The 18,351-nt window shown below is 42.8% G+C and overlaps 1 protein-coding gene across 1 annotated transcript in view; it reads right to left on the bottom strand.

Annotated features, from left to right (window-relative positions):
• Positions 1–16,691, bottom strand: part of LOC142472530 (myosin heavy chain, skeletal muscle-like) — a 117,792-nt gene extending 101,101 nt beyond the window's left edge. The window contains exons 1-4 of the mRNA XM_075579572.1: positions 16,037–16,691; positions 13,575–13,670; positions 8,591–8,739; positions 125–215 (exon numbers count right to left, since the gene is read on the bottom strand). Of these exons, the coding sequence (XP_075435687.1) occupies positions 125–215; positions 8,591–8,739; positions 13,575–13,670; positions 16,037–16,327 (627 nt within the window). The 5' untranslated portion in view covers positions 16,328–16,691. The remainder of the gene's footprint in view (positions 1–124; positions 216–8,590; positions 8,740–13,574; positions 13,671–16,036) is intronic.
• Positions 16,692–18,351: the final 1,660 nt, after the last annotated feature.

The raw sequence follows: 18,351 nt of genomic DNA, 5'->3' as shown, positions 1-18,351 counted from the left end.
GTTCTTATTTCCTACAGTGTGAAATGATATGTAGGCTAAAAACAAATCACGAAAAAAAGTTTATAATAATCCCAAATCCCATTCCCATCATCACAAAGTTTGTGTTTGACCCAAGACGCCTGACCTGATAGTCCTTGGTTTTCTTCTGCAGCTGCATTGTTAGGGAACGTCCTTCCTCCAACTTCATGTTCATTGAACTGATCTCCAGGTCCTTCCTGAAGCGATGAAACAACAGTAAATGAAATAGAAGAGTTTACCTTGCATGATACAGAACACACGGCATGTTGGTCTCCTTGCCATTGAAATGCAGATGAGGATGATACATTTGATGTATTGCTAATAGAAGTATTACAAAATAGGTGTTTAATTGTATGCAAAGAAATACGCTACAGTAACTCCAAACAATTTGTATTTGGACATTTTCCTCTGCACCTTTAAATAGAGCTCTTGCCTTTGAATTCTCTGTCTGCCTTATAACGAGGAGTTCTCCAAGTGATCCTCTATTTTACGCATTCCGATATAAACCCTACCCCTGGAATTCCTTTAAAAGAGACGTCGCCGTATTATCGTGGAAAAAACATTATGTCTGACGATTAATCTTTGACATACCTGTGTCCCACAAGCTAAACAAAGAACAGCATTGGAGTAAATAGCAAATTAAAACTCTGCACACATTTAATCCTCAAAAATTAGGATTTTTATGGCTTCAGATAACAAAAGAAAGCTTCCACATCAACCATACTTTTCAATACTAAAGGAAATGAACAATTCACGTTTTTTTGTTTTTTTACCAGACATTACGTTTCACACAGGAATAGAGACTTTGTTTAGGAAACAACCCAGAAAAGAGATGATAATAAAGAGAATTTTGCTTCTATCTACCACTACGAAATCGGAGCACAATATATGTAAAACTGTGAGATAAACACCAGAGTTGTCAGAAGAAAATGAAATCGTTGTTTCTGATGGAGCATTTCTCTTTGATCATTTTTGGGGGCAAAATAGGAAACAGAATGGAACTTTTTTTTATTACAGTATATGTAGGGTTCCATTTAGGTTTGAACTAAAACACCACCACGATTGATCACCTTACACTTCTTGTTAAAACTGATTAAAAAAGGAAAACCAAAGTATCTTTTCCAATCGCATTCCACGTCTCGTGGATGGAAACTAACAGTAAGCGCGCGTTACAGCGTCGTGACCGGGGCCTTAGCCTAACACAACAGGAGGATGGAAACTAACAGTAAGCGCGCTGAGGAATATCAAACTCAAATGTGTGTTATTTTCATTATTAACACCGATAACCATCCCAAAAAAATTATTACAAAATCAACAGATTTTAGAAAAAAAATAAACGCTGAAAACCAGAATCTCTAATTATATGATAACAGTAAAGGGTTAATTGGTGATTCAGTATTAAAAGGTCCCCCCTGAGAACAGAGGAGCGGGCTAAGTAATGTACGTCACAAATACTTTCCATTTTTATATATTTTTAAAGTATGGAAAATGTCGGGCCAAGTTGAACTGTGCATTTTCCATGAAACAAACTCATTCAATGGTTACTGAAATCCCCCAGCACACGGAACGTACAGTGGGGTCAGGTATCAACATTTTCCAGGTGCAAAATGAGGTCAAGAAGTGTTCAAAAAGACAGGATCAGATTTATCAGGGAACCCGTCCCACGTAGAAGACCTGCATTTTTTATTCCTTCATGAATCAGTTGTACATTATTTAGTTAATATTCCCTAAAGGGTGGACCTTTACAAAGCTGCTGCTTTTGCTTTTATTACAATATTTACTGTTAGCATTATGTTGGGTGTGTTTAGTGTAGACCAACGAACAGAAGATCATCTTTGGACAAAAAGTGAATAATTGTATACACCGTGCAATAAAGAAATATCAAAATGCAACTGCCGGAAAAATGATTGAATATGCCAATCTATTCAGCTTGCTTCAGGAGTAACTGATTAACTTCTCACTCCTCAAAGATATATTACAATATCTCAAAGCACTGACTGTTTCCCCCTGCGAAAACTCCAATTACTTGGAAAGAGATTTTTGAATCTCTGTTAAAATAAAATATTATATATATATATATATATATATATATATATATATATATATAAACACACACACACACACACACACACACACACACACACAAACACTGATACATACACACACATACACACACACACACACACACTGATGCATTGGGTCCACATACAAATTATTTGTGTAACTTTGCTTGCAACGGAACAGCTGTGTTCTATTCTACTTGCAAATATACCAACTAAATGCAGATAGGACTTGGGAATAAATTGTGTTTCTGTATCTGGAAAGGTAATTAAACTCTACAAGCATACCACTGCAGCTAAGTCACAGAACCAAATAAGATTAACACATTTAATAGAGTGTGAATATATGCTGCTAGGAATAAAAGGTCCAAAGTGCATCTGGGCCCAAAGCTCAAAAACGATCATTAAATATAGTTGTCACAGATTGTTTATCAGATGTAGAATTTTATATATTTTATTATAACAAATGTGCCCATTAACTGCTCTGTAACCTTGTATAATTTACCTGTAATATAGAATATTCAACTTGTTGCATATAGGACAACATATGAACACTCCTCGGATACCTATGGATGCATGTTTAACATACTACACTAAACGTCAAAGTTGCAGCAAAATGGTCTATTGCAGCAGTGGCCAATTCCAGTCCTCGAGGGCCAGGTTTTCAGGATATCCCTGCTTCAGCACAGTTGGCTTGATCAGTGCCTCAATCATAATGACTGCACCACCTGTGCTGAAGCAGGAATTTCATGAAAACCTGACCAGTTGGTGGCCCTTGAGGACTGGCGTGACCCACCCCTGCTCTATTACTTTACATGTACTGTAGCTCAATACGATGAAAGCGCCGGCACTGTCGATGGTTTGAAGTTAATCCTTTCTTGGTCACCATTCATAGGCCCATGATGATGGTACTCCAGCTGCATCCTGATTGGCCGTTCATATTCAGTAACAGGGGAAACAAGACACAACCGCACAACCAAGCTGGTGCCAGAACTTGCAAAACCCGCAGGTGTGTTTTTCCATCTTGTGTGCAGAGAAGTGTTAACATACCACACAACATTTCGGCCACTCTTCCTCAGGTATATAATAATAATAATAATAATAGCGAAAGTAGTAGCAGAGAGAGTCTGGAGCATCAGCGATGATAGAAATCCAAAATGTAATAGCCCACGGGAACCCAGGTAGTGTAAAATTCCAAAGGCTTTATTGAGACATTAAAAATGTAGCAGTCTCAGAAAAGAGCTTCCTCCCACGCGTTTCACACCGTAGTGGCGCTTTCTCAAGGAGTACTGATGCTCCAGACTCTCTGCTACTACTTCTGCGATTATACCCATTCTGGAAGCACGCGAGGGGGGAGGAGGAGGTTTCCGCACCCCGCAGACAAGCGGCTCGCCGTCTATTTGGACAGCAGGACATATCGCCTTGGTCCGGGTCTGAAATAGGAGGTAAGATTCCTTCATTGTTCCTCCGAGACCCGGCACAGTGCTTGAACAGACCTCAGATAATCTCTTCCCCTGCTCCATACGAATGACCTTTACCATTCAAGAGCGCCCTACGGGGCGCAGGACAGGCCTCTCTTTTCACTCGTATAATAATAGCATTGTATATACCTGACGAAGATTGGTTTACGCGGCCGAAGCGTTGTCTTCCCTACACATAAGATGTCAATAAACCCCAGCACCTGTAGTTAATGCTGGCACCACCTATGTTGTGTGGTTGCTTGTAGGTTTCCTGGTATTTTACACATAGCTCTTCCTCAGCTGTGTGATATCTGATCATTTGGTTATACCTCTGAGAATATAACATGCATTTTCAGATTAATAGGAGATAGGAGCAGATCACGAGAGTAAAAGGTAGAGGCGGAGAACAGCCAGAGATGGAAGGGAAAAAAATGGAAGAAAAAATGAAATATCACGGGCAACTCAAAAATAATAATTAGTTTATTGTAAGCTCATAAAGAATGCCAGATGAAACTCACCTACGCGTTTCGTGGGTAAGCACTTTATCTAGGTGTCAGATCACTGAGAAACTGAGTTTTTCTAGGTATGAGATTTCAGTGTTTAGTATCTAAACAACCTGCTTGTAAACTCCAGCACTACCTGTGTGATACTCTAATACAGGGATGTGCAAACTTTCCCCCCTGCCTGCTGTCCCACCTGCTCATGCCCCCCTCCTTACCTTGTCTCTGGTATCACGTGACCCCGCAGCGTCATTATGCCGCGTTGCCGAAGACAAGGTAAGGGAAGTTGCAGAGGCCTCACGCAATCCGCGGAGGCACGGATAGGAGGCGAGACACAGGAGACAGGTGGGCATAATAAAGCGAGTTGACACACAGCTTGGGAGCGGTGCACACGCGTCACGTGTGCGTGTCGCAAACAGGGGGCGGAGCCAGACTTTGCGACGTCAGAAAAGTTCCTGCGGGAGTGAGTGTGCGCTGTAAGGACAACGGGGTTGCGCGAGACATCAGGTAAAGAGGGAATCCTGGAACAAGGGTCACGTGTGAAGTATGAATAGCTCCAGTTAGCTTTAACTCATGTCTTCCCTCTTCCAAAGCACAACAAGTCCTTATTGTCTCTCTTAGCTTTATTGCAGAAGTAGAAACCAAAGGGTAGGTGTAGTGTGAGCAGAGAGTGCTTCTCTGTCAGAATGCTTGCGTGAGGTTAGACTACGGGAAGACAGGAAGGCCTTGCCGGGGGAAGTTAGCAGACAGGTCTGTACTCACTGTGTCCAGAGTGGAAAAGGAAGTGAGGAGCAAGGGTCACACTAGAAGTGAGATGGGACTAACTAACGGTCAGCAAGACAGGGGGGAGGGCAGAATAGACCATTCTGAGAGGACTGGAGATGTTGCCAGGGCAACCAGGGGTGTGACAGAAGGGAAAAGGCAACATAATGTATCCATTCCATCTGCACTAAGGGCCTCATGCAGAGAGCAGCGCTAACAGGGAAAGCGGCATGTTTTGCCGAAATCTGCCTTTAGAAAGGCAGATAATGGCGAGTTTTAAAAAAAAGCGCTATTTTTTTTTTTTTTCTGAAACTCGCCGCGCGGCTGGAGAGATCCTAAAGCTCTCCAGTGATGAAAACGGCCGTATTCAGAGAGCCGCAAACGCCATCTAGTGGCTGTTCGCGCCAAAAAAATGGCGCGATTTTCAACATTTTCCTTCTCCAGCAAGAAGCTGGCGCTAGGCGGCCGGTGGGGGAGAAAAAAAAAAAACGCGATTTTTTTCCCACTAGTTTCAACAGCGCGCATATCGCTGGTTGAAACTCTCCATATGCAGACAGGCTTCTAAATGCACTTTTATGCCCTTTCTGCATATGGAGAAAAAAACTCTCCATTAAAGCTACATTTTATTCCCCTCTCCATTTTTACATAGCGCTGCTCTCTGCATGAGGCCCTAAGAGTGAAGCTGCAGGGAAACTTACATCCAAATACAGCTGCAGAAGAATGGGGGCGGGTGTAAGCAGAGGGGGCAGAAACAGATATGAAGTCCTGTTCCAGGACAGAGGGAGTGCGCTGTGGGGGACACGCTCCTCCATTCCTTACAGGAGGAAAAAGACATGAAAAATGTATTTTCGCGCTGCTGCCGGTGCACGTCACGCTCTATTAGCCAATCACAGTGAGGCTGCAATTACTCTGTATTTTAAAAAGAGAGAACGCTGTTAGATCTTTGATTATAACTGGTGGAGAAGTAATATGGTTTATATGCAACAGAGAAATCAGAGAGAAAAAGGAGGAAAGGAGTAATTTGTAATGTCAGCAATGTTGTTCTTCACCTTCATAAGGAATGCCTTATTTACTAATATAATTATATGCAACTTTTTCTTGTTGCTATTGCCTTTACGGTATTGCCTTAAAGCTGCAGTTCAGTCAATATCCTGCATGTGTGTTTTTTTTTAATAAATCAGTTCTGTAGTAAGAAAAAATACTTTTAGCATTTTCTGTTTTTAAAAAAACAACTTTGAAAGACCAATTTTCTTGTATTCTATTTTAACAGCCATTTGCTAAGGCACTGCTCTTTCATGTCCTGTCACAAGCCCTGGCACACCCCTTTGTCAGCCCTGCCCTCCCTCTAGCACATGTCAGTGCCGGAGTGCTCATGAATATTCATGAGCTTCCACTGAGAGACAGAAGCAGAAGAAAAACAGATCCCTTCACTAATTATGTCACCAAATTTCGCCTATCAATACATGGAGAACGAATTGACCTGCAGCTATACAGTTCTTTAGGTAATTAGAGATTGCACACATGAAACTATTGAAGTAAAAAAAAAAAGACTGAACTGCAGCTTTAACTAACAGATGTTATATATAATGCTGTGCTTTTTACATTAGCCGGGTGTGACGTCATAGCCACGCCCATCTGTCGCTCAGAGCACAGCAGGGACCGTACACACAAAAAGTGTGTTTTACGTGCATTAGCACACGCGCTTGCCAACTATAAAACAAGCCTAATGCAGCGAGCATAAGCTTATAAGGGTTCCATGTAAATGGATTTGAGGCAAAAGGTGACACTGTGCTCATTTGCATATCATTTCCCAGAATCCCTTGCTGCAGTGGAAGCACTGTATGCTAAGAGATAATCGTGAAAGGCGGGGTTGCAGACCTGTCCAAGGCATGTGAACGAGCTCACAAGTGATATTTTTATTTGACACAGACACACACACACACACACACATACGCGCACACACACGCACACACACACACACACACACACACACACACACAGACACACACACAGACACACACACACGTATCCTTTTCAAAACTATCCCCATGTATTTCTTTTTATAATAAAATTAAAAGACTTCAGTCACATTTACATGTAGCTGTGATTATTAAAGTGAAATGTGGATCTTTCTGACCCAATGAAAGACGTCTAACCTCTTTGAAGCCTGACTTTAAAAGGATTAATGAATCATGGGTTGGATTTCCATTAGTAACTTATTGCTATTAGAGAAACACATGACATCCCAATGCCAAAAAAAATTAAAATCATGGATGAAATGAAAAGTTTATTTCCCAAAACACAGTATTTTATTCCACAATTTTCAACAGCCAAGTGAATTTCGGAGTGTTTTACACGCGGGCGATGCCTAACTTTTGTATACATTTTGGTGCAAAGAAATTCTACTAAAAGAAATACTTTACTACAAGTAAATCTTGTCTCTGAGAGGATGAAGGGAGGGTGAGAGAGGAGGGGGGAGGGGGTGAGAGAGGATGAAGGGGGTGAGAGGATGAGGGGAGAGGGTGAGAGAGGAGGGGGTGAGAGAGGATAAAGGGAGGGTGAGAGAGGAGGGGGAAGGGGTGAGAGGATGAAGGGAGGGTGAGAGATGGGGTAAGGGGTTAGAGGATGAGCGAGGGTGAAAGAGGATGAAGGGAGGGCGAGAGATGGGGGTAAGGGGTGAGAGTATGAGCGAGGGTGAAAGAGGATGAAGGGAGGGCGCGAGATGGGGAAGGGGTGAGAGAGGATGAAGGGAGGGTGAGAGAGGATGAAGGGAGGGTGAGAGAGGGGAGGGGGGCGAGAGAGGCTGAAGGAAGGGTTCTGAGAGGGTGAGGGGTGGGGATGAGAAAGGATGAGGGGAGGGGGGTGAGAGGACGAGGCGGGGGTGAGAGGATGAGGGGAGGGCGGGTGAAAATGGATGAGTGGATGGGAGGTAAAGAGGAGGGGGAGGGTGAGAGAAGACAAGGGGGTGGGGGCATGAGAGAGGACGAAGGGGGTTAGAGGATGAGCGGGGTGAGAGGATGAGGAGGGGTGTAACAATCTTGGAATTTGTGGGAGGATTGAAATTTAGAAAAAAAATGACGTAACAGTCAGGTCATTTATAAATAACATTCTTCCTCACCAACGATTCTCGCGCGTCGCACCTTTCGCCCCTGTGCCCAGTATTTTTGGAGAAGCCACCTGGCATCCCTATGGGGGTAAGATAGAATAAACGACAGTTTGTCGTGCGAACACTTTAGTGCAGGCTTTGGGCTTTCTAAATACAAATGTAAGTAAAATTAAAAGCAGCTAGGAAGAACATGACACCGAGGCTGGTAATCTGCGGTCAGGGGCCTTTTGAAGAGGAACGGGTAAGTCAGCTAACAAGGAGGGAGTAGCTGGCTGGTAGGGTGCAAGGTGTCCGGTATTGAACCGGACTGTCCTGTATTTGGAAACTCTGTCCAGTAAAAAATGAGAGGTACTGTAATACTGGACATGTATGTGTCCAGTATTTTCCTCCCTGGACTTAGTGACCTGATGCACCTGTCACCATTGAGTCCAGTATTTTTGGAGCGGCCACCTGGCGACCCTACTGGCCGGTAATGTGACTGAAATTTGAAGGTGAACCCAGATTGAATTCCAAGTATCAGGTCTCCTCATGGACATCTCCGGGTGCCTCATGCAGCAAACATTAGATTGTAAGCTCTTTGGGGTAGGGGCTTGCTGTGCTGCTATGTACATACATGCTATATAAGGAAACTAATATTGTTATTATTTTAAAGCAGCTTCTTTGAATGATATGTAAAGCGCTCACTTTTTGATCACTTCTTCCAGGTCTCCCTTGTGTTTCTCAGCTTCATCCATTTTCTCAAAGGTCATTTTAATGTCTCGTGTAGTTGCTGGTTTTTCTTTTCTCTTTGGAGCACTCAAACCGGTCTCTTCCTGAGTCTGATCGGTCAATATCTACAATAAAATAGCGGTATTATGTTAGAAACATATTAATGATTTATACAGTATGTATCAAAATGGGTTAATTTGCTCTGTAACATGGAGGGAGGGAAGGGGGAGAGGGGAGAGAGTGAACAGAGGAGAGGGGTTTAGGAAAGGGCAGGAAGGGGGAAAGGGAGGGAGGGAGGAGAGGGGAGGAGAGGGAGAGACCTCCTCCCCAGAAAAGCCTTTTTTCAGGCTCTGGAGGGAACTTGCAATTCCTATCTCACCCGCTTTGGAGGAGGCGAGAAAATAATGGGAGTTATTTAGAAGCGGTTTAGCCTGTTGCATTCATTACCCATGGAGACTGGTGGCAGATGCAATAGAGATCTTTAAGAAAAGGTTTACATCTTTTTAGAAAGGAAAGGTATACAGGGATATACCAAATAAGTATACATGGGAGAGATGCTGATCTACAGAGAGAGTGTGAGTGTAAGTGTGAGTGGGAGTGTGGCCTTTCTATACAGATCAGTTGGCTAACAGGCACTGTATTATTTTCACCAACATTGATAGTTCCTCTTTCTGATGACAGCCAGTTTGCTTTCTGCAAGCTAACAATACCTTCTTTGGCTTTCATTTGTTATAGCAACATTCCTGCAGTCACCTGCCAGTGCTTGCCTCGTCTATTTCATGTGGCATGCAGGAATTGCATACATAGAATCACCTTGGATTTGCAATGTGATAAAAGAAATGGAAAAGTGTAAGAAATGCATATTATTTATACTTCAGGTTTCCATTATATTTGTATTAGATCATGAATATTACATGACAATCTTTTGAAGAGCCGTCTTTCTGCTGTCTATGAGGAACCTTGATGTTCAATCTAGTACTAGCCACAGGTACATTTCCTCTTCTCTATACAATAACTGTACAGTAAATTCAGCGTCTGTCCTACAGTTCAGAGAACAAGAGAATCTTGCTCCCTATACTGGCATTTTGCCCCAAAGGCTTGTTTTGATCAAAAAAGTATAATTAGATTTTAGTCCAATGTGAAATTCAGAAAAGAAGGATTGTGTTCACAATCTGCCTAAAGTATTTAACAAATTCCCAATATTGACTTTTTTAAACTCTTCACTGAAGAATGATATTTAATAAAATTAATTTCTATTCACCCATCAATTTCAAAGGACTCCTACTCTGAAAAATGTCCTGTGTCCTTGGGATTCTTATATCAAATCCCCACACTATAGGGTATTAACTCCATCAGTGCCCTACAGATGTACAGGATACATGATGACGTACGCTGTACATCAGGTGTGCTAATTTCATAGGGGCGTTCGAAATCAGCGCTCTGCAAGAGGAAGGGGAGGACCTGCCCTCGACGTTAACATCACTGGAAGAAACAGGAACCATTCACATGGGAGCTCGAGAGCGATCACATGACTGCTAGTGCTGGAGGGGCCATGGCGAAGGGGGAGGGGCCATGGGGGAGGGGCCATGGAGGGGGAGGGGCACGACCATCGCTCACTGAAGGGTTTAGCACTGCGGCACGTGTCCAATGCTGAACTGATGAATTTGTATCATTTGTGACTTATCCATAAACCCAAAACTGGCAAAGTTACTGGCGAACATTTTTGTCTTTTTTTTTTTCCTTTTACAAATCACAAAACCGAGACGGAAGAAAAAAATAATAAATCTCGAAGGAGAAAAAAGCACATAACAAATATCAGGGATTTTGTTTTCAATTTTTTTAAAAAGTAACCAACTTTTGATCATTAGGAAGTAAAATAAAAAAATGATGAATTCTTAAACAAATTAATTAAACCATCTTGCGCACAGTAAAAATAACAGTGAAAAAAGTCGTCGGATAAACAAATGATTGCAGAAAGCTCGCAAGTGACCACCACGCGTTTCTTATCTTCTTTGCCTAATTTCATTACCTGATAATGGATGTAGAATAGCAATTGCTTTCTTAGTCATTACAATGATATTGTTCTCTTGATAATGTAACCAATTTACTGCAACCCGCCTTTTTACACCGTTCTCTCCTGCTCGACAATCGAGGGACACACACCGGAGACTCTTCTTTATAACATGTCAGAGCGGGGTTTTATTACAGGACGAGTCGTGCGGAGCAGGACGGTGTTTTTAAACAACTTATCAATGTAATTGGCTTCCTTAGAACGATTCTATTCCCCCTAAAGTTATATTCTCTCGGGGTCCATTTAATTTATATGGTATCTGGTAATTATGGTTCTATCCCCTTAATCTCTTTTAACAAATTATGCAGCCATCCCATTAGTAAAACGCTACATCAAAGAGAAGGACTCCGGGTGAACAATCTCCCATATATTGTACAGTTTACAGACAGTGTTATCATAAAAGAGATTCAGTGAAGATTGTATAAACTCTCCAAAGCATTTACTAGAGAGGAGTGAAACCTTCGCCCAAGGTCGCAAACTAGTCCAAATTTGCCCTTTTTCAGCCACGGAAAAGAAATAAATCGCCTCTGAATTTACAAGCTATTCGCCAAGTCTTTGTAAGACAGATTCCAGACCCTGAAATAAGGCTTTTGAGAGATAGTTCTATTTCAGGCTCTGGCTTCTGGGAAAGGAGCAATTTTTGCCAAATGTTTAGGCTTTGTGGCTTGGCAAAATGTTTCAGAAGCAAGTGAACTTGGAAAACAATGCTAACAATGTGACAGCATTAAGGAGAGTTTCACACAGCTCTACTTGCAATGGGGTAATTAAAAGGCTAAAAAATGGTTTTTTAAATAGTTATTCTTGCTTCAGAGCCAGATGAGAGAGGATGGCCGGAGGCGATGAGCCCAGCACCAGGTGAGAGAGGATGGCCGGAGGCGATGAGCCCAGCACCAGGTGAGAGAGGATGGCCGGAAGCAATGAGCCCAGAGTCAGGTGAGAGAGGATGGCCAGAAGAAACGAGCCCAGAGCCAGGTGAGAGAGGATGGCGGGAAGCGACGAGCCCAGAGCCAGGTGAGAGAGGATGGCCGGAGGCGACGAGCCCAGAGCCAGGTTAGAGAGGATGGCCAGAAGCGATGAGCCCAGAGCCAGGTTAGAGAGAATGGCCGCAGGCGACAAGCTCGGAGCCAGGTTAGAGAGGATGGCCGCAGACGACGAGCCCAGAGCCAGGTTAGAGAGGATGGACTGAGGCGACGATCTCAGAGCCAGGTTAGAGAGGATGGCCGCAGGCGACAAGCTCTGAGCCAGGTTAGAGAGGATGGCCACAAGCGACGAGCTCCAAGAAAGGTTAGAGGATGGCCGGAGGTGATGACCCTCGAGACAGGTTAGAGGATGCCCTAGTGCAGGCCTGCACAACTCCAGTCCTTGAGGGCCGCAACTAGGCTAGGTTTTCAGAATATCCCTACGTCAGCACAGCTGGCTCAATTAGTGGCCCAGTTATATATAACATATTTAAGTTGTGTGTTTGGATGCATATTATTAGAACATTTATAAAAGCATTGTACATTTTTTATCTGCTCCCTACAGTGGATACTGTATAGCAGGGGAGGCTAACGCCAGTCCTCAAGAGCCACCAACAGGCCAGGTACTAGGGATATCCCTGCTTCAGCACAGGTGGCTCAATCATTCCGACTGAGCCACCTGTGCTGAAGTAGGGATATCCTTAAAACCTGACCTGTTGGTGGCCCTTGAGGACAGTATTTGCCCACCCCTGCTGTATAGCTACTGAAACTATCGGGATAATTCATTACAAGTCTTTTCTTGTTATTGAAAAAGTTCAACAAGCAACAAATGTGAAGGATTATTGTAACCTCCTCTAACGACCAAATAATGCACGAGGGAAAAGAGGAAATATGGGACACTGATTAATCTGATGATCAGGAACAGCCTGCTGAAGATTAACAGATTAGTGTAGGTTTTTACGTTACAAATCAGCCAGAAGAATACCATCTGACTACCAAAGATGAAGGCTCCAGGAGACTCCTGGTGAAACGCGTAGAGTGTGAAAGGACGCTGCGCAGGACGCGGTTCACAGCGCTACTGGTTCTCTGATTCAGCCTCCAGCATCCAAACTCGGAAGTGCGGGAACCAACCAATCGCAGATGAAAGTGGGGGGTCTCGGACGGCGACTACTCTATCTCTTGTCATATACTGTATATGCCCGTTATACTCTGACACCGTGTCATCACACGTTCCAGGCGCACAAGGAAAAGATATTGCCACTGATTCTTGGACATGCTTATAAAGAACTAATAGTATGTGACTGGTTAGAGCACTGTAATAATTAGACTGTTAAATTGTTTACAAATGGTTCTTTTTTAGCAGACTAAGCGAGAATGTTATTACGTATTAACCCTTTGAGTGCGGAAAAGCGCAGGCACGTGACAGCAGCGATCCTTAACCAGAAACGGAAGTGGAATCCTCTTCTATTTCCCGTGAAATCGTGTCCTGTGCTTGAAGCTGAAAATAAAGCGTTCCTTGGGCGTCACGTAGTTACGTTACATGACCCCTGGGATGCCAGACCCCCGTTAACTAGGGACTATGTCTTGGGGAACCCAAAGGGTTAAAGGTGTAGAGTCACAAAGGTAAAAAATGTTGCGACCAAAATATTGGATTTATTAATCGGATATCAACAAACTTTCGTTCCCCATTCTTACTGCTGGGTGAGAGCCTGTTATTAAGACAGCATTAAGCATCCACAATGTGTTATTTATTTCCATCCAGGAGCTGAGGCCCCCCCGTGACGTTCTAAATTCTCCTTTATTACCATGTGTAAAACAAAAACAAAAACGGAGTAAGAAGCATTATTCATTTTGAAATGAACATACAAAGAACTAGTTTCCTTGAAATTGTATTGATACTGATATTATTATTATAGAAATATGTTCTTACCTGTTGGGGCACTCTCTCATCCGGCAGCAATATTTTAATAACAATCTCATCTTTCTTGATATCACCTGTCAGATTTTGCAGGTTTGGCTCTGATGACTGAAAACAAACAGACAGGCACTGACATTTTTTATATTTTCTTCTCAACTTATTGCGATATTTATTTAAATGGCGCAAACGCAGTGACAGCCGACAGAAGGGAACAGCCAGAGGAGATATTTAAACATACTTTTACAGTAGGTGTCAGATCTCAGTATAAAGGTGTCACTATGCTTTAAACGTGTCACTTTGGTCCGTGTAAGGACGGTCATTTAATGCACAACACTTTATGACAACCCTAAATTATACAAACCAAATCAACTACTTTTAAAAATATTTTAGGCTCAGATTTACTAAACAGTGCTATGCTTAGTACATCCCATGGTTCATTCACTTGAATTACCCTTTAGTGATGCTAAGGCTTAGCACCATTTACTCCATAATTAATACTTGATGTACCACACAAGCACTTCACCTCTTTACTTTCATTAGTACCACACCTTCTGTTATTAGCGTCTCCTGCTGACTACAAATAAAATATCTAATTAGCTCAATTTCAGAAAGCTCTAATGATGCGGGCCCGAAATTCTCATTGGGAAAGTGTGCACCCCACAGTATATGGTTGGTGGAATAATAACACAGTATACATGTCCAGCAGCGGCTGGGAAGACCCCCAGGTGACCACCTGATAACCTGCTTGTGGCGTCTGGTCCGGTATACAGATGCAGCAATTTAATTTTACCTGCTGATAATACAGAATATCGCGTTATAACGTCACAGTTACCGTAGGATTTAATAACGGACAACGCAGAATATCGCGTTATAACGTGACACTGAGAAGAATAATTCCGGTACACCTGTATATACAGACGCAGTGCTGACCTAACACCACAAGGCGGGCGTGTGTGGTATCTGCCCCTCACTCCCTCCTGTATGCTCAGCCACAGCAGCTGGACTGGTGTACGTGAAGGGGGGGGGGGGAGAGGATTTTCACTGTGAGCCATTTAAATGGTCTCTCTTTCCTCCCCCTGTGGAGTGAGCAACAGCTACCCTGTGTCCCATAAGGGGAGGCAGGAGGAGAACCATACGGAAGGAAGCTTAGATGGGCCCCAAGCCTTAAAGTAACCTTCTAGGGGAAGCAAGAAAGGATTGCACTACTGCAACAACTGCAACAACAACTACCTAATGCAATAAATACCATGGAACCATATGCAAGTGGGATTCACTGTCTTAGGATATGGAAAGGTGTCAGCATGGACCATCCTACTGACTGGAGGCGTTGCCAACGAATAAGGTACCCTGAAAACCTGTCCTGATAATCCCCACATCATCGCGGAAGTACTCAGTCCTCCTGTTACCCAAAGGTATGCACCGGCACGAAAGTCATTAGTAGCAGACCAGATTTCACTTAGGGTGGGGGTGAAGGGGCTACATATAGAAGTAACAAGAGACATCGCCGCCACCCGGAGGTTTACTTGGTAAACCGTAGCCCGGAGATATGTGACCAAAACCCGTAGTCTCCGGATGAAACCCTGTTTGCAAAACCCCCACATTCCCGCTAGGAATTCTCAGTGTCGCCAAGCTAACCTGGCTAAATACATTGGGAGGTATATAGTCCTATACCTATCCCGGCCAGAATGCATGTCCATAACAACAACAATAAACTTCATTTAAAAAAAAATGACAAAAAGCTCTCTCCTCTAAAGTAAAAGCCGTATGTCAGGGTCTGGAACCGGTTCTATAAAGACTTGGTGAATCGATTGCAAACTCTGACTCAACCAGATTAGCAATCTTGGGCACATCTGTACACATCTGTATTAGGAATTATTACAGCATTCTTTCCTCAGCAAGGTAAGCTCCTAATAAAAGCAGTGTGCATAGTATATTCCAGGCCAGAATCTGAAAAACTAGGAAATAAATCTCTCTCTCTCTCTCTCTCTCTCTCTCTCTCTCTCTCTCTCTATATATATATATATATAATATACATACATACATACATACACATACTGTACATATATACACATACATATATACACACACACACACACACACACAGAAAATTGATATCTAAACCACAATAAACAATTCAATTTTAAAAGGTAAAAAAGGAAGTAGATATGTAAATATATATTTATAAACCTTGTGGTGCTCTGCGCCCCTGGTAGCATCACACTTATATTGTCACACTTTTGACAATGTACAGTATATATTTACACACACGATTATTGAAATATGTCATATTAAACTTGATACTGTATCATTTTCTCCACTGATGAGCTGCTGATTTCATTGTTAAGGTGACGCAGATATTGAAAGATTATGTCTCACATTAAGCACACAGGGTGTTTACCTCACTTTTGGGCACAGTCTATATTTGGATTTAACTTTTATAAAAAGCCTACATCAGAAAAAACTGCAACACGTACCTGTTCCTCTTGTAAAGTGGGAGCGTTTGCACTTGATTCCTCTGTGTCTTCCTTCACACTGCACACATTGGCTCCCTGTGTGCTTGTTGGAGAGCTCAGCTGCTCTGCACTGGGCTCTTTCTGCTCTGGGCAGCCTGACAAGCTTTGCACCTGTGACCCAAGGTCCTGGCTTACTTTCACTGGTTCTGTGCTCTGCTGCTCACTCCCCAGTAACTTTTCCTGCTTCTGTGAAGACAACAGGCTCACTGGCTCACTGTGAGGTTCACAGACCTCTTGCACCATACAATCCATCAGTCTGTGAAATGTAATCTAGCATAACTAAGGTACAGTATAATGAACTGGCAGCTATAGTAAAAAAGCACAATTCAGATGCTATCTTCCAAATGTGAAACCTCAAGTGTCTGCACGTATCTTATCCATTTTCTGACTGCAAAACCTAACCAAATTACTGTATGAAAGAGGTTAAAATCCAACAATGTCAAAATATGTTACAATTAAATCTAAGAGCGTCTTTTCCATGCTTCAGATCCAGTTTTTTTCCAGTTACAAACTGCCTAACTTGAACTATAGCAAAGTAATACTCAGTTAGGTTCTCTGAACGTGTGCCTATTAGTCTGTAGGATTGTCTCATACTAATTGTGTGAAAGCAAAGCCACAAGTCACCATACACCAAGCAAAGAAACATTTCCAAAACAACATACCTAATTGTCTCAAGAACTGGACTGATTGCCATTATTTGATGAGATCCAACTGCATAGTTTTCCATAAAAGTGCCTGCCTGGCGTCTAAATGCAGTCACGTTCCACTTGCCCTGCAAGCTTCTTGGAGTAAGGCCAAGGGGAAAGAAATGAAGCCCCTACAAGCACTGTGCTTTCTTACAATGTGACAGGTACAGCCAAAGAAAAGAAGGAGTCCAGTTGCCTGCACCCCTTGCATGTGAAAGGTTTATCCTCCTCTGTGCTACAGATTTCAAATGCTCCTTTGATCTATTTTCAGTATAAAAAACCCCCACTAACGGCGAATATACGACTCCAGCGCCTTTCTATGAATAACACTATGTAAGCGTTTGGAAAGTAACGTCAATCATTTACAGTGCCCCGTGCTGTGAAGCGTCACACCGCTCTCTCTGTGCTAATGTACATATGCACGCTTTAAGGCAGGGGCTCTCAAATCCCTCCTCAAGACTCCGCAACAGGTCAGGTTTTAAGGATATCCCTGCTTCAGCACAAGGGGCCCAATCAGTAGCTCAGCCTTTGACTGCACTGCCTGTGCTGAAGCAGGGATACCCTGAAAATGTGACCTGTTGGGGAGGGGGCTGGAGATGGGTCCCCTGGTTTAAGGCAGTTCATGAATGCAGACACTGAATGTACAATATCACACTAACTAACATTCTCCTTATGGTTGTATGTTACTACAAAATAAGTTTAAGTATCTCTTAGATTAGAACAAGGGTTCTCAACTTCAGTCCTCAACCTCCCCTCACCCCCACAACAGGTCAGGTTTTCAGGATATCCCAGCTTCAGTACAGATGGCTCAATCAGAGGCTCAGTCAAAGACCACCCCTTGTGCTTAAGCAGGGACTGATTGAGCCACCTGTGCTGAAGCAGGGATATCCTGAAAATCTGACCTGTTGGGGGGCCTTGGGGACTGGAGTTGAGCCCCCTGTCTTAGAACATTGCAAGTTTCTCTAGAAGCAAAGGTTTTGGAAGATAATTAACTATGAATACAAACACCATATTATGCGACTCAGCTCTAACTATGCAACGTACCTGTTGCAAGGACAAGCTAAACCCCGGCGTAGAGTCACAAACACACCTGGTTCTGAGAGTAACACTGTTCTGTATGGATTTGCAACATCAGTAACATCATGTAATAATGTGTTTGCTCTGGCATTCCTGTCTCCATGTCTAGATCAGTACGTGCACAGCAGCAATGCCCACATATGGACCAAGGGCCGCAAACTATTTTACATCTCTTTTAAGTAATGTGACAGGGGGAAAAATGTGTACGTTTAATTATTACAAATTACAACAAAATGAGCAAAAATCTATTAAATTCCTACTTAAAGCAAAACACAGTAAACAGTTCAGTAATCTGTGCTGTTTTAATTGTATAGTAATGTAGCCACTTAGTGGTGTATTCGTGAACTTTGGAAATGAGAAAAACAAGGAGCATTTTAAAATAGTTATTATCCTTTGCCACTATTATGCCATCTCTGTGTGTGGCATCTCTCCTGACAGTTTCTTAATATCAGAGATCAAGCTGGACACTCCGATCACAGAACTCAATGCAGGAGTTTTATTTGTGACCTCGGG

This window comes from Ascaphus truei, chromosome 22 (genome assembly GCF_040206685.1).
Source record: "Ascaphus truei isolate aAscTru1 chromosome 22, aAscTru1.hap1, whole genome shotgun sequence".
Taxonomy (NCBI): domain Eukaryota; kingdom Metazoa; phylum Chordata; class Amphibia; order Anura; family Ascaphidae; genus Ascaphus; species Ascaphus truei.
This window is presented reverse-complemented; position numbering and strand designations above follow the sequence as displayed.